Below are 16585 nucleotides of genomic sequence, written 5' to 3' on the forward strand. Positions count from 1 at the left end.
TTAATTAAATTTATCCTCTATCTTATTTACTAGGCAATGTGTATTTCATATATATATATTTTTAGGAAGAATGTGTATTTCTATTACAAACGGGATTGTAGTTAATTAGAAAGCCTCAATTATATACATCAGATAATCAGATAATATAAATTCTTTTAAAATATGTGCAGAATAACAAAAATTTTACCATATATGTATATTAAATATATGTAACATACTTTTAAAATAAGTCCACATTTAAATATAGCTCTAAATATATATAATATATATTAGATATTGAGCAAAATATATACTCTAATTATATTCATTATATATAATAATCTTGTATCAGCACATTAATGAATATAGATTTGTTTATATTAATATCCACATCCAAAATTATCAAATACGAACACAAATAATATATATGACTAATATGTACGTTAATTTTCTGTCAAAATTTTTTTTTATTTATTTTGTATTGATACAGATATTTCGACATACAGATACTTGGCTTTGCAGTTGACTCACCGGAAAACATTAACATAACATCATTTTATCCCTCTGTATCTATATTTATATATCACACAATGTTATTACATCAAAGCTTGACCTCCCCGGGATCTCCGACGTTTCCTCGATTCTCACGCCGCCGTAATTCTCTTATTTCTCGCCGGAAAATTCGCAAGCCTCTGAAGTCATCATCATCCTTATATCCCTGTGTTTGTCTCCACATTAACACCGAAAAAGTCGCTGAGATTGCACAAAACAAGGTTACAACACACTTATTTGTGTAGATTGTTTGTTAAATTTGTTATTTAATTTTTAATTTTGGAGATTTTTTAATTTTTTGACAAGATATACGTATTAGTATATGAATTGTTTCGGAATATAGTAACGGATTTATTAGTGTTTTTAGGTTTTAGTTGGAGCATTTGTGTCTGCGGTGATTGGACAAGTTTCGAAGCCTTTTACTTCTGTTTTGCTGTACGGTAATAAATTTGAGTTTGATTTTAGTTGGATTACTCGTTCCGGTGGCTTTCCCTCGGCTCATTCTTCTGTAAGTTTCGATGCCTTTGAATTGTATTTTCCGGATTTACTATCGTTTATAGCCTAATTTATGCTTCGGAATGATGGATTTATTTTGTGATGGATTTATTGGCAGGCTGTTGTGGCCACTGCAACTTCCCTTGGCCTAGAAAGGTGCAAAACTATTAAATCTTATCTGTATCATTAGTGAGTATTACGTGTATATTAAGCGAATCCTTAATTTGTGAGTCATGGACTCTATCATGTTTTCGGATTTTATGTGAACCTTATTTGTGGAAGTTAGTAAATTATGTATAATTTTGTAAGTGTATTTTGCTGTTCGGTTGAGTTTGTAGCTGAAACATGATGGTATATATATGTTGGTAACCGAACCGAGGAACTTTGTGTAATTCATTTTTAAGTCATCCGATGATCATGTGTTTCTTTTAATTGTCTTACTGTGAAGATGAATTTCGGTTAATTTTCTTTCACTATATTACAGGGGGTTTTCCGATTCAATTTTTGGTTTGGCAGTTGTTTATGCTGGGATTGTCATGTATGATGCTCAGGTTTGCATATTTGGTCTCGATTATGATACAGAAAAGTAAAAGCTTGTTCGTAAAGAAATTTGATCTATATAATTATTGCTGTATGTTTTTATTTGTTTTTGGTAATATGTTGGGTTTTAAAGCATGTACAGTAAGTCCATATCCACAGCTATAGTAAAATATCTGTATGTAAGTACAAGAAGAGCAAATATACCTAGTGGATGCCAGGATAGTTTAGCGATACAATGCAAGCCAGAGATAGAAAAAGAATCTGAGGGAAAGTTGATGGTGTATTGCTAGACAAATACCATACAGGGGACTGGATAACAAGATTATTTGTTTATCCATAAAGGCTATACAAGGTTGAAAAAGAAATCTTCAGTGAATAAACTTGTATAGTGAGGCTGTAACTTTTTATTTGGTTGCCAAAGGTGGATATAGTTCACCACCAGAGTGAAATTTAGCTCTGATTCGGACTGTCAGTCAGAATATAGCATTGTGAAATGAGTTGCGATTATGTATATATGTTTCTATTTTCTGCAAAAGACCGTGTGTGCAGAATATTGTTTTGACTTTATTCTGTCGTCAATCATGAGAAGTTTTAAAATTTGGGGACGGGACACATGTAGATAATAGACATACTTTTATAGATCAAACCGACTTCTTACAGAAAGAAGTCCCACTTCTTATAGCCACGTAGGCAAATACTGAATTATAGAAGGGTGAAGAATTATTACTTTTAAATCATATAAATGTATAAAGTTAACTTAAAGGCCTTTGGGCTACAAGAATAATAGAAGTGCGGCTTGTTTATTTTCAAAATAAAATTAACTTAAAAGGCCGTTGGGCTACAAGTATAATAGAAGTCTGGCTTGTTTATTTTCAAAATCTTCCGCTGTCTTAGAGAACAAACTGCTTTATTGAGTATATGAATTAAAGTGACCAATATTATGATGCTATTTACACAAAATGAACAGCGGCCAAAAAGATGTTAACATCTTATTAGGTCCCCATGTTAAGAGACTAAAGGACCTCTTTCATGATATGGTTTCTGAGAAAATCTGTCGGTTAAGAATGATACGAATCTCTTTTAAGTACTCAATCCTCAGGATAAAAGACAACCATCCAAAGATGTAGTTTAACTTTTAGTGTATATGTAATGTGATTTAATGTAGAATAGTATGATATATATATATTTTATAATTGATTTTAACACTCGAAATTTGAACAAAAAAGTTGATTTTTAAAACTACTCTACAGTAGAATAATTGTAGATAATTATTATTCTGTTGTAGAATAATATATAAATTGTTAAAATCTCATGTTATTAATTTTTTATTTCCGCAGGGAGTTCGAAGGGAAGTGGGAAATCAAGCAAAGGTAATTAACAACATTTTGTCGAAGGCACAGGGCAACCCATGTCCCTCAAATGATGCTCATAATTCAACTGAAACTTCATCTTCTTCCTCACGTTTGGAGAGACCTGACTCACTATATCTACAAGAACCGAGTTCCAAAAAACCATTAAATAGCACTTCATTACTAAATAGAATTGATGACAGAACTGATCAGACTATGTCAACAATAGTAGAGGTTAAAGAGGGATCTGGAGATTTTGTCTACGGTCGTGCTCCACTTAAGGAGTCTGTAGGTCACACAGAGATAGAAGTCCTGGCAGGTGCTATTCTGGGTTTCTTAGTTAGCCTCATAATTCATACAACATGAGCTGCTCCTTTTTCCCCTTTTTTCCCAAAATTGTGTAGTTTACTTGCATTGTTATAAAAGAGGTATCTATTGTAATTTACAAGTTCAAATCTTTCAAATGATAGGTGTATTTACAGGTTCAGTAGTGCAACACTTATTATTATACTGGACAAAGCTTCTCGCAAGTGTTGATAGTTATGGTCCATTAAAACTTTAGAAGAGTCAGCTGAACAGAGTGGAATTTCAAACAGGTGCTATCTTGGGATTCCCTTTTAGCTAATCAGGGTCTCATAGTGAGCCTGGTAATTTATAATTTCATATTTTGTTGAGTTCTTTACATGTTTTGTAGTTTGTATACAGTGTTAAACCAGGGGGATCTTCATGTAAACTTTCTTGTAAAAGTAGTGCACACACTTGGTTAGTTGATTGTTGTATCAGATAGAGTTGAGATGATCGGTTTTACTTGATTGAATCCATGCATTTGGTTGAATAAGCATTACCTGTGTGGTCAGGAGACTAGTGTTTATGGCTTATTGCTAATGCCTGGGACACCGTGAATGTTCGATGGTTATTTTAAAATAAATGGAGTTATTCCTATGATTTGGTATACAAACTGGTTTTTCATATTAAAATAGGACCACAATTTCATGGTTGGCTTCAAATTGTACCCATTTTCAAATACGTCTCATTTTCTAGTATTTGTACTTCTTTTTTCCTTTTTAGTGGTGAGTTGTTTTTTATAATCGTCTTTCTCTTTTTCAAAACAATTTTTGAATACTTTCTAACATATATTTTTATAGTTATTTTAATATTTGACTAATTGATACACATATAAGTTCAATTTGGTACAATCATGTAAAATAGTTAAAAAAAAATGTGATTTGATTGACATCTTTTTTAAGAGACGTGGAAATAATAAACCGGTGGAAGATATTACATCGAAGGTGGGAGGCGAGTGATGTAATGTGTGTATGATATGATATCGTGAAAATATCGTGCTAGGAAATAGTAGTGTCATGCAAAAGACGAGTATGTATTGAATAGAAAGTGAAGATAATGCCTTTTTCGGTTTATATATAAATAATCGGTTTTTCTATGGTGTGGGCACACACTAAGTGCTAAAATCTATGAATATGGAAGCTTTTGATTGGCTTACACTCTCTAATAATGGTGGACCCCCCTGCATTTACAACAACCACACCAATCAAAATCCTCCAAATGCATAGATTTTAGTGCTTAACATGTGCTCATGGGCACACACTAGACAAATCCATAAATAATTATTCCCTATTAGATCACTTCTATACGTGTGAGGATTTGTCACCCGGCGAATCATGTGATATCGATTTTTAATAAGTGATGTCATTTTGAAATTAATACAAGATAGAGTATCTAACTAATGTCATGATTATATTATACATGTAACAAAATAATGTTATATAAAAAATGAGGATGGTAAAATAAAGATGGATGATGATAATTATAAATTATTAATTCAAAACTGATTTTATTTGAATGATGACAAGTTCTAAATTTCAATTTAAAAATGATTTTTATTTGAATATTGACATATACTCATAGAATGTATATATAAACTCATATTTATCTAGTCGAACAATTAACGTATGTACTAATATTTATATGAGTAGTCAATTTTTTTTAATAATTTTTGTATATAACAACATATTCAAGATTTCATAAAATTATATGAAATTAAGATTAACCGCACATGTCTATAAATGGTGGTATCGAAATCCGTTAATTAATATAATTCGGAAAAAAAGAGGGATTCTAACCAATTGAAAGGATCTTCTGATCCAGAGATCACCTGATCCAGAGATCACCACCCAATAGCATGTTGCCGCCAGAAACAAAACCCCGTATTTCTTTCTTCCAGAGAATCTCCTAATTGTTCCAGAGCAGCTCTTATAAAAAAATAATACAAAATCCAAATTATACGATCCCTCCGTCACCCCAGAATGAAAGGGGTGATATCGTAGTTCTTGGAATTTTGTAACCATTCTTCATTTTAATACATTAAATTTGAATTAACATCGATGATTAAATTTTTATCATTATGATATATTTTGATACACACACATAATTTATTTTCAAATAAAATATTCTAAAAATCATAAACAAACCTAAAAACAAAGCAAAATTATCAGGAAAAAAAAAAGAATGGAAATTACTTACTTTTCTGAATAATATCGAAACTTTCTAGAAGTATTTCACAAATATAAACACACACCTCTCAGAATTACGAGACCTGCCGCTCGCTATCGCATTCTAGGGCTCAATCTTTCATCTCTCTCATCTTCAATCAAAATCAACTTCAATCATGGCGAACCATCTCTTCGGCGGCTACAACTCCGGCAACTACGGCGGCGCCGGATCTAATCTCTCCAGCCTCTACTCTTCCGCCGCCGATCAGTACCATCCCGGCGACTCCGCCTCTCTTCTCGGTGCTACGACGGCGCGGTACTTGCCGTCCGATCCGTACTCTTCGTCGTTTTCGTCGTCGCTGTCTTCGCTTGCTGATAGGAGTTCGTTGTACTCCGATTATCTCGCCGGCGGGTACTCTAGGGCGGGGTGGCCGGGGCCGCCTGGCGTGGAGGCGGGATCGTCGTTTCCGTCGGTTGATGCGTTTGCGGGGTATAAGCGGACCTCTGCGGCTGAAGGTATAGATTTTATTCGTGTTTTATATTCGAGCTTCGATGTGTTGATATGTGGGTTGGAATATCTTATTTTGTGCATAATGTTGTGTTATATTTGATTTTATTGTTTTGTTGGTTGATTAGGTTTACTGGTAATTAGACTGATTCCGTGAAAGGGCCTTAATAGGACTATAAATTACCAATGTTTAATAGTTCACATTTATTTTACTATGTTTATTTATAAGCGCGTGTCCCTTAGTTTGATGAAGTACTGAGATGTGTTGGATATTTGCACGTATCAACTATTTTTTCTTCATACAACAGCATGTATACATGCCAAGCTATTATTAAAACCCTTGTTTGATGTTAATTATGCAAGTATTTTTTAAGCATGTTCCAGTCTCCTTACATGAGGGATAGTATAAGAATTTACATAATTTACTAGCTATTTCCCTATGAAGTTATTTCACTTGTTATATAAGAACTCTGTAACTATATATTATTGTGTATAGAATAGTCTAATATAGCTTCTTCCCTTTTGATTGCTTCATATATATCCTATTCAGTATTTGTATGGACTAATATTCATGCCACTCTTATTTTTTATTGCTAAATATTAATATCAGCAAATCATACAAAATAATAACCATATATTTTGCTTTGGTTGCTATATGCGTCTACTATCTATCGTAGCACTTTACCGTCAGACTCTTCTGGGTACCAATAGTACAATTGGTCAAAGTGACGCTTGGTATGCTACCAATGCTTTGGCCAAGCGTCCAAGATATGACTTGGGAAGCAGTTTGCCTATTTATCCACAGAGGCCAGGGGAGAAGGATTGTGCCCATTATATGCTCACAAGAACCTGTAAGTTTGGAGAGAGCTGCAAGTTTGATCATCCTGTTTGGGTTCCGGAGGGTGGAATCCCAGATTGGAAAGAGGTGACTATTGCTATCTTCTTTTACTATAATATATATAAGTATTAAAATATATATGAAATCGTTTTTCCAACAAGAATAAACTTACTAATAGTATCTTCAATTCGGTATCTTGTGGGGCCATGTTTGTAATTATTAAATAGTTAAAGGTATACACACTTTTTTCCCGCCTGTTAAAACTACTTTGTGTACATGTATTAATTTATGATAATACGGAGCTGTTTTAGTTTTAAATTCATTTTATTGGTAAATATTACTGTGCATATTTGTATTAAGTTATTTATAGGGAACTATTTGGATTTATTGAATATGACAAAGGAATATATAAATGTTTGAAGCAGCGTAAAAGACTTTGGAAGCCATATAGTGAAGAATATGTATAATTTTATGTGAAAGAAATCTTTAATTCTATCTTATATATTTTTAGAACTGGTAATTATGTGCTGGACTTTGTTTTGGGTTAGGAAATCAGGTTAGCTTTGTTATAATGTAGGATTCAGGTTTGGTTATTATTGACTATTATATTACAGATGTCATGTACATAATGTTGGCTTTTGTAGGCTCATATTAACCCCTCACTAGTTATTTAATACTCTACAAATAGGCAAAAACATTATGTGGTCTTCAAGCTTGTTAATAGTTAGTAACTTAATACTTGTAAGCAGGCCTCAAAATGGACAGATCTATTAAAAAAATTGATCGTGGTAATTTTCATGGTTTTTTGAAGGCGGGATGGTAAAGATTTAATCTTATATACGACCAAGCAAATATAGATAAGTTATCTTCTTGATTTGTTAAGAAAAAATACATTGCAACTTGGTCCGGAGGAAAGCCAATGCTTTAGTACAATTGATGAGTATTTTCCTTACCAGAGTCAAAAGTTTATAGTAATGGATTAAGTCTGTATTTAATTTAAAAATCTTCTATACATCGGAAACCTGGACAATCTGTCATTGGCTGCTACATATAAATATGATAATCTGTCCACACTTATCAATACATGACTTTCTTCCCCTTTCAGTTTTCGTAAGTTCTCACGATGCTACTCAATGTCTCTAACTCTTTCTATTGCAAACAGCACCTACTAATAAGGATGAGATGAATTTTTTATAGATCCGAGTCCTAATATCTTCTCTCTCACGTGACTCAAACCTTTTTTTGGAAGTGTTATTTATATGCACAGTCAGTTGATCTAGTTTGTATTTGTTACCCCTGCTTAATCCATGCTTCCTAAACAATTGATGATGGTAAGCAAATAGCGACTTTACCTAGGCGGCTGAATAACATACCATGTTTTTTAAATATTGAAATGGTTGTATACTGGACTATACTATACCTGAATATTTAATGTGTACTAGTTTGGTATTTCGTAATATCTTCTAAGTTACTATGCCATATTTTATAAATCGAAATAGATAATTGAAGTGTGATATCTACCGGCCATAACCGTTGTTGTTTACTGTAGATGTGTCACATAAAAGGTCTGTTGAGATACAGTATGTGATTGGGGTTTGAAATATGTATGTATTTTCTTGTTAGAGTTGTTAGGTTATCAGACGCTAATATGACTCGAATAATAAATTTGTTCACTTGGAAATAGTTTAAAATGTTATTAGAATATGGGAACATGCATGTTTTGTCATGTTTACCTATTTGGATTTTAATGGTGTTTGCATCTGTACTCCATTATACAATCTACAGTCTACAGAGATATAGAGTTTCTTACAAAAATTTTCAGGTGTTTACGTAAAAAGTTCTAAGATTAAATCTATCATATAATTACATTAATTTTGTTTCCTGGGAACCATATGTATATCAAAACCTTATTGTCCCTTCGTCCCCAATCATCTGGATATTACGTTTTCATTAAACTTGGTATTGATAGCATCATTGCTGGCATAACATTACACATACATTTATATATTTGTCTTTGTCACTGTGTGTATGTGACTTCAATCTAAAATTAGATTGACGATCAGTGAGTAGTAGACATCTAGAGACAGGGAAAACGAACAAGCTTATCTAAACTATTTGAACTAAGGGTGTGTGGCTTTTCTTCTGCCATGTGAATAGCACCTCCTGCCTTTAGTGGCTCTGCTATAAGCCTATTATGCCTAATGCATCTATAACTTCTATTCTATTATTCATTATGTTGTGTAGGTACCCCTTGCTGTTACTAGTGAAGCGCCTCCTGAGAGACCGGGAGAACCAGATTGTCCTGTAAGCAAAGTTTCTGACTGGATTGATTTTTATTACAAGTTTCTTTTTGGCTGTATTGCATGTATTGTTGTTTTACTGACATTCTTTTTTTCAGTACTTCATAAAGACTCAGAAATGCAAGTTTGGTCCGAGGTGTAAATATAATCATCCGAAAGAAAGAGTAGCTCCGTTGGTAGGTGCATTTGGACTCATGATCTTCAATCATTTATTGCTAACTTGATACTTTTTTGATACTTCTACGACTCTAGTAGGTAGTAGCTAACTTGTTTTGATGTAGGGTGTGGCAGAGAATGCTGATCCTTCAGTCTTACCCCAGAGGCCATCTGAACCTCCATGCGCTGTATGACTTTCTTCTTCATTTTAACTAGCAATTATTTTCTATGTGCTCAGAAGTATTCATAAGGCGGCCTTTTGTTTACTAATTGGTGTGCTGATCCTCGAGTGGATAATGTTTCTGCAGTTCTACACAAAGACCGGTAATTGTAAATTTGGTGCTAGCTGCAAATTTCATCACCCAAAAGATATCGTGATTCCCTCATCTGGTCAAGTAAATGGCTCGGGAAATGAAGGAGCTCTTAAGAATGGGAGTGTGATGCCGGTGCAGCCAATAGCAACGCCTGCATCATTGCACAACTCCAAGGGTCTTCCTGTCAGACCGGTAATGCATATGATTAACTAATGTGAACATTAAGTGGAACAGCTATCCTTCTATTCAACATCCGTTTCTGTGTTATTCTATTAGAACATATAGGTGTACCATCAATGCTAATTATAATAGTAGATCAACTATCTGAAATTAAAGTGTTGGTATGAAATTTCTGGTATAATTTTTTTATTTTTTTTGGTTCTTTTCTCTCTCTTTGGTCTTTCTAATTTCTAGGACTGATCTCTCACTTCAAATTCTTATAGATACCGTTATTTAAAAAGGTTTTTCACTTCTACTGAATAGGCAGAAATTACAATGCTTATATATTAAGTACAGAGGAGGATTTGGGAGAAGCACTTTTGTGGCATTCACTGTCACCTGCTTGCATCTCTTTCCTTAGTAAATAGCACTAGTGAATGTATATACAGCCACCTTGTCCAGGTTCCCATTGTCTTTAAAATTTATTTAGTATAAAACTCGATTTAGAAGACCCAACTTAGTTAAAAAAACTTAGTTACTTGCCTGTACAACCTATTGCTGGTTTGCTTCCCCGTCTCTATGGGATTTTACATGTATACAGTTCCTTTGATTTTATCTATAGGATATTCTAAACTATTTTTTAAACTTTATGTCTGGTTATGAATAACCCGGGTCACTGTTGTCCAATTTTATTTTCTATGGAAACAGGGTGAAGTGGATTGCCCATTCTACTTGAAAACTGGCAGGTTGGTATCTCTCATAGTCACAACACTTTAAGTTTATAAAATGTTATCACTTTGTTTTTATATTGTCAGTGAGTGACTATTAATTGTCTTTCAGTTGCAAGTATGGTGCCACTTGTCGCTATAATCATCCAGACATATATGGTATGTGTGTGTATAACTGGGAGTTTCCATAGCCTTCTTCATATCTCTCCCACTTAAAGCTCTCTTCTAATATCTTTTGTAGCAACCAATCCTCCTGCTGGTGCTGCATCTTTTGCAACAACTCCTGCTGCTCATTTGAACTTTGGTGTTGTCAACCCAGCAGCATCTATGATTCAAAGTATTGACCCTAGGCTGACCCAGTCAACGGTAAGATAAAACAGCTCGTGCATTTGTTTATTAGCTTAATTCTTTGACAAGCTTTTTTAATTTTGGATGTGATTCTAAGCTCTATTGTGCATTGCTTTCACTGTTATTTAAAATGGGCTAGGTTCTTATTTTGAGGTATAATGTCTTGAGGTTATCTTGATAGTGGATTGATGCATGCCTTTAAAGCTTATCTATATAATTTTATAGTTGGATCCTTAAGTAGCTTATTACTTTGTTTCCTAACAGAAGATGACACGACTAACCACATTAGGGTTGACCTTTTAGTGTATTATCTGTATTATATGTATGTGATAATTATGTGTGCACATAAAATTATTGATACACGTATCATCTATGTATGCAAAGCTTGGGAATTGGTAGCTCTAACATGAATTGATGAAGGGACTGGGGTTCAGATATCATATCTTGAGCAGGCATTCTGATATACTGACAAGTCAGAACTGTTGCAATCCCTGTAGCTTAACATTGCATAAAAATATATGTCATTTAGTATTTACTTGGTAGTGATAACTGACAATTTTTATATTCTGTTCTTCGATGCAGCTAGGATTGGGACCAGCTATCTATCCTCAACGACCTGGACAGATTGAATGCGACGTGTGTTGCTTGTTCTCACCTGTATCTCTATGGATATGTCTTACTAAACCTTCAGTAATCAGTCTGCATTGTTCTTTTTCAGTTCTATATGAAGAGCGGAGAATGCAAGTTTGGAGAAAGGTGCAAATTCCATCACCCTATCAATCGATTCGCTCACACACAGTTGGCCAAGGAATCTCAACAAGAAAGCGTGAAGCTCACACTTGCAGGTCTCCCTAGGAGGGAGGTATGATATTCTGAGTTTTATTTTATGAGTTAATAGAGAAAAGAACTATACAAACACACAAAACCTCCTTTTTTTTTGTATAGCAATTGCAACAAATTCTGGTGAATGTGTTTGAAGAAAGTATTGCATTAAAACTATTATAATCTGCACCGAAGTTATAGATATCTATATAAGATATATTTTGTGAAGTTTTAACTTGGAACAAACAATATTTGGATACTAAATACGAAAGGAACTTCCATATTTTAACATTTGAAAATAAAATCCAGTTGATATTTTTAGGATTAAGGTTGTATACACAAGTCCGGAGTGGTAGCTTGCACTTGTACATATGCTCTGAGGGTATAAGACCTTTGTCAACCTATATGCCCGATTTTATGTTCATATCTCGACTCGACTCGACTCTCAAGGTCCTACACACGAAGAAAAATTAAACTATGAACATGTCTTATTTCTTCATTGAAACATTTCAGTTCTAATGAGCAAAGAACCAAAATGTTATCTCCTTAATTTTGGAATGTGCTTTTAGTGCTGTGAATCATCCTAATTCTTACTTCTGCTGACACAAGAGTATGGGATTGTGTTGACAGGGTGCTGTTCACTGCCCCTATTACATGAAGACTGGTGCATGCAAATATGGTGCTACATGCAAATTTGACCACCCACCACCTGGTGAGGTCATGACCTCAGCAGCAACAGGCTCATCAACTGTAGGGGTTCCAGGGAAAGAGGCTGAATCCGTTCAAGAACAACAATCATAGATGTCTCAAGAGGCTGTTGTAGTCTTAAAAGGATTTCCAGCATGCTCCTAATGTTTCTTGCTTTATCGTATCTAATTATGGTAAACCTAGCTTAGTTTTCTTCATGCTTGTAAGCCGTGCGGGATTTGGGATTTTTTTGAACTTGGCATTTCCAAGGACACAAAGCTGTATAATGCTTGCAGCGTTTGTTTGGTTATTTAGTTGTAAACATTTTGAAGTTCTAAAGTTTTAAGTTTCTTTCAATTTTCAAATGTAGTAACCGGTATTGCTGTCAAAGTTTGTTTAGACTTGTGATTGTTTCATTTATATATAATTTTGGTAACCCGTGCTTCAGGCTTTTTTATAAACAAATAAACAAGGAGCCATAAACTATGCAACCCAGATTGGATTAGAGTACCCACTTTTAAACAGGAACGCAGTTTATAAGCAGACAAACAAATATTGATAGAGTTTGTCAAAAAATAAAAAATTCTGAACAGTATACTTACTTTTTGTCTTATCTGAAATAAGTATATATTTAAAAAAATTGTATTTTTACATAATTTTTACCATAAGCGGGACAAAAATATGATCAAACCTTTGATGCTTTATACAATTTCTAAAAAGAGTCTGGATTGAATTTATTTTCAAACGTAAGCAATAAAATTATATAAAAGCAAAAAATATTAAAAAAGTTTTTACTACGACTTAACTGTCTTAAACCTGGCCCACTTACCCCACAGGTGGGCCAATAGACCAAAAGATAAGCGTCTTGCTCGAGAAACGCGCCCATACTGCCTTGTCACTACATACAAATAAGTTTACTCATTTTCTACTCTTCACCAAGTCAGTGTCGAAATTCATTTAGTCACCCATAGTCAAACTCGCCGGAAAATCAAGATTTCCGACGGAGCTTCAAATGGGTGCAATAAAGCTTGCAATAGGCGATGCAATACTGACTTTCATGTGGGTCTTCCTTGCTTCTACGTTGGGGACGATAACTTTCATGATCGGCACTTATCTTGGTGTTGAAGGCTTGTTTTTTGATCTGTTTTGTATGGCCTTTCTTGTACTTATTATGTTGTTTCTGTTTGGATTTCTTGCTGAGGCTTTGGGCGGCGCCAGCTTTAATCCTACTGATTTTGCTGTGTTTTATGCTGCTGGTGTTAGGAATGAGTCCTTGTTCTCTGCTTCTCTCAGGCTTCCTGCTCAGGTATATGACTCTCTCTCTCTCTCTCCCCCCCCCTCTCTCTCTCTCCCTCCCTCTCCCTCCCCCTCCACCCCCATCCTCCTCCCTCCCTCTCTCTCCCCCCCCTCTCCCTCCTCCCTCCTCCCTCTCTCTCCTTTTTTATGTATTTTCTTGCTGGGATTTTGATTTAGATCAAGAATGTTGATTATTTGATACTTGATTGAGGACACTAATTTTATTATGATGTACTATATGATATGTTACTGGTATGATAAGGAAGTTGTGTGTGTTTGTTGCGATGATCTAGTGTTTACTAGCTATCTGTTGGGTACTTGGGTCAAGTTTGGAACCAGAATCCAAGTCTTTATGAAGTTAAATACTTAGATCAAGTGTTACTTGCTATTTGTTAGTGTTAGGTACTTGGTTCAAGTGTGGAACCGCATCTTCACGACGTTAGGTACTTAGATGAAGTGTTAAACCGGAAACAAAGTCTTTATGATGATAAGTGTAAAGCTCTGAGTAAAGATATGACCTTTTACGATGATTAATGCTTTAATGTAATGTAATCTGGTTTAGTTAGATTGAATCTATTACTTAAAGACTTGTAAGAGTAAAGTTGTGACCTTTACGATAATTTATATATTGCAAGTTGGTTTAGTTTGGATCTAGTATCATATTAAAGACTAATAAGAGTAAAGTTGTGACCTTTACAATTATTTATATATCGTAAGTTGGTTTAGTTAGATTGAATCTATTAATCTATGTAAAGCTGGTTAGGTATTTCTTTCAAAAAGATTGGGATGCATTCCGGCTTTCAGTATCTTGTAAATGGGGGACCGGTGTCTTTCTACATGGGATATGCCATGTTTAAATATGCTCTGTTGCTCGAGTATCTACATCTTTATCAACTGGTCCCTTATTTCACTTTTGTAAGTAGTAAGCCAGAAGACTAGCCAGATTATTACTCTCTCACAAACAACTTCAGTAATTAGTACAAAAGCTATTATCCCTTTTTTTTAAAATAAAGATTCAGGCCTTTTCTCTCATCAACAAAACATACTGGTTGATTGCAGACGCTTAGAACCTCCAGACTCTTGTTAACAAGAGAACATGGTGTCCACTAATTTACAATGCCAGGGATACAAAATTATTTATAATTCACATTAAAATGACAAAGTTACCATCTTTATCCTTAAACGTGTATTTGTTTCTTCGTGTTCTTGTTATTGACTTGAAGTTGCCCGTTTAAGTTGCTTGTAAACATTCACCAAGGCAGCTAATAAGAGTAAAATGATAATTTCTGATCCTCTCAGGTTGTCTTTCATTATGTCTATGATGACTTCGATATCCTATGAGCTATGAAGTCTGTGGTATTTGTCATTTCTCGTTATATCCCTAATATTACATAGTGATTTTGATTGTCAGAACTGAAATTACAACACTACCTGAATTTTAAATTATATATAAAGAAAAGAAACTAATGGATAACTTGATTTCCTTTACAGGCAGCCGGAGCTGCTGGCGGCGCATTGGCAATCATGGAGCTGATGCCAGCACAGTATAAGCACATGGTAATGGGGCCTTCTTTGAAAGTTGAACTGCACACCGGAGCAATTGCTGAGGGGGTGTTGACCTTCGTAATTACCTTTTTCGTACTCTGTATCATCCTCAGGGGTCCTAAAAATGCACTTTTAAAGAATTGGTTGCTTGCCATGACAACTGTGGTAATAGTTTTCGCCGGTGCCGGTTATACCGGCCCTTCCATGAATCCTGCCATCGTAAGTACCCCATACTATCTTCTATTTAAACGTCAATACAGTATCTGGATTTTCTTTACTCGCTTTAGTTGTGTACATTGAGATTTAACGTTTTTAGTGTTTAGTGGTAGCTAATTATGATAGGTCTGTTTCCAACCTCTAGATAAGAGGGAAATTTTAGTCACTGCATGCTAAATTGCGCCTTTTTCTTTTCTTTTCTGGTTTTTCAGTTCTCTTGGATATCTCATTCTTACCTTGGTTTTATAAGTACCATTCTGTAGCCTTTACTGAACATTAATTGAGGCCCGCTTCAAATAGACATGGTAAACATCTGGCCACTAGGAATTCATGATATAGCCCAAGTTCTCAATACAGCATTGCTTGCTAGTCACGACTCTGACTGTAGTATTTCCTTGAAAATGGGTACCTGCTGCTTTTGTACTTGCCCTTTAGGTGCAAAAATGAAATATTGGACTTTCTTACGTCTAGATTTGGCATTTGCTTGGATTTTCAAATGCTCCGATTTCTTTCTAAGATGTTTAAGAATCTGCTAAGTATCCTGTTGAGCAGAAGCCTCTTGATTGAATTAATCTAATGTAACCAATCTCTCTCGCCAAAAAAGTAATTCAACTATTATGTAGAAAATGGCTCTGTCAAAAAAGCACCAACTAGATTCTTCAGCCATCATTATTTTGTTGTTCCTCAATCCTCATCGATTTGGTTCTTAAATGTTTTGCTTTTCTTACTTTTGCCTTTACGTATTGCCAACTCTAATTTAATTACCACATACTGCGACTACTCACAATTTCCGTTCATGTGTGCAGGCCTTTGGTTGGGCATATGCAGATAATCGACACAATACATGGGAGCAGTTTTACGTTTACTGGATATGCCCATTTGTTGGGGCCATATTATCAGCTTCGCTTTTTCGTGTTATATTCCCACCCCAAATAGTAAAGAAGAAGAAGGCCTGAAAGACGACTCAACATCCATTCATCTTTACTTTTTAGAAACTCATTACCAGATCCTGTAGATTCTAGATACTGTATGTTATTGTGTTCTAAAGCAATGAACTTCTTCCAACCAAGTGCCTTAGTTAACTTTCCATTGTAACTTCAAACTAGTCTATAACTTAGTAAGTTGGTATATTTGCTAAATGAATTATATGTTGTAAAACCCAAATTTGAGAAAGTAATGAGCAAACTTTTTTTTTCTTTATATGAGTTGTAAGTTTATAATCTGATTTCACAGACATTGAAAA

The 16585-nt window shown here is 34.6% G+C and overlaps 3 protein-coding genes across 3 annotated transcripts; all 3 read left to right on the forward strand.

The window, feature by feature from the left end:
- The first annotated feature begins 468 nt into the window (after positions 1–468).
- Positions 469–3732, forward strand: LOC108224896 (uncharacterized). Its single transcript, XM_017399656.2, has 6 exons — positions 469–752; positions 899–1039; positions 1145–1182; positions 1511–1577; positions 2904–3234; positions 3386–3732. Exons 1-6 carry the CDS (start codon positions 570–572, stop codon positions 3475–3477), a joined length of 852 nt encoding a protein of 283 aa, XP_017255145.1. The 5' UTR covers positions 469–569; the 3' UTR covers positions 3478–3732.
- A 1718-nt stretch (positions 3733–5450) lies between these two features.
- On the forward strand, positions 5451–12642 carry LOC108227735 (zinc finger CCCH domain-containing protein 37-like). The gene is made up of 12 exons (XM_017403042.2): positions 5451–5941; positions 6611–6858; positions 9016–9075; positions 9170–9247; positions 9353–9415; positions 9536–9733; positions 10409–10446; positions 10541–10587; positions 10670–10794; positions 11359–11412; positions 11495–11638; positions 12229–12642. The coding sequence occupies exons 1-12, from the start codon at positions 5602–5604 to the stop codon at positions 12397–12399; spliced, it is 1566 nt and encodes a 521-aa protein (XP_017258531.1). The 5' UTR covers positions 5451–5601; the 3' UTR covers positions 12400–12642.
- Positions 12643–13173: 531 nt separating this feature from the next.
- LOC108225045 (aquaporin SIP1-2-like) lies at positions 13174–16542 on the forward strand. The gene is made up of 3 exons (XM_017399847.2): positions 13174–13591; positions 15073–15345; positions 16149–16542. The coding sequence occupies exons 1-3, from the start codon at positions 13298–13300 to the stop codon at positions 16296–16298; spliced, it is 717 nt and encodes a 238-aa protein (XP_017255336.1). The 5' UTR covers positions 13174–13297; the 3' UTR covers positions 16299–16542.
- Positions 16543–16585: the final 43 nt, after the last annotated feature.

The sequence above is a fragment of the Daucus carota genome, chromosome 6 (genome assembly GCF_001625215.2).
Source record: "Daucus carota subsp. sativus chromosome 6, DH1 v3.0, whole genome shotgun sequence".
Classification (NCBI taxonomy): domain Eukaryota; kingdom Viridiplantae; phylum Streptophyta; class Magnoliopsida; order Apiales; family Apiaceae; genus Daucus; species Daucus carota.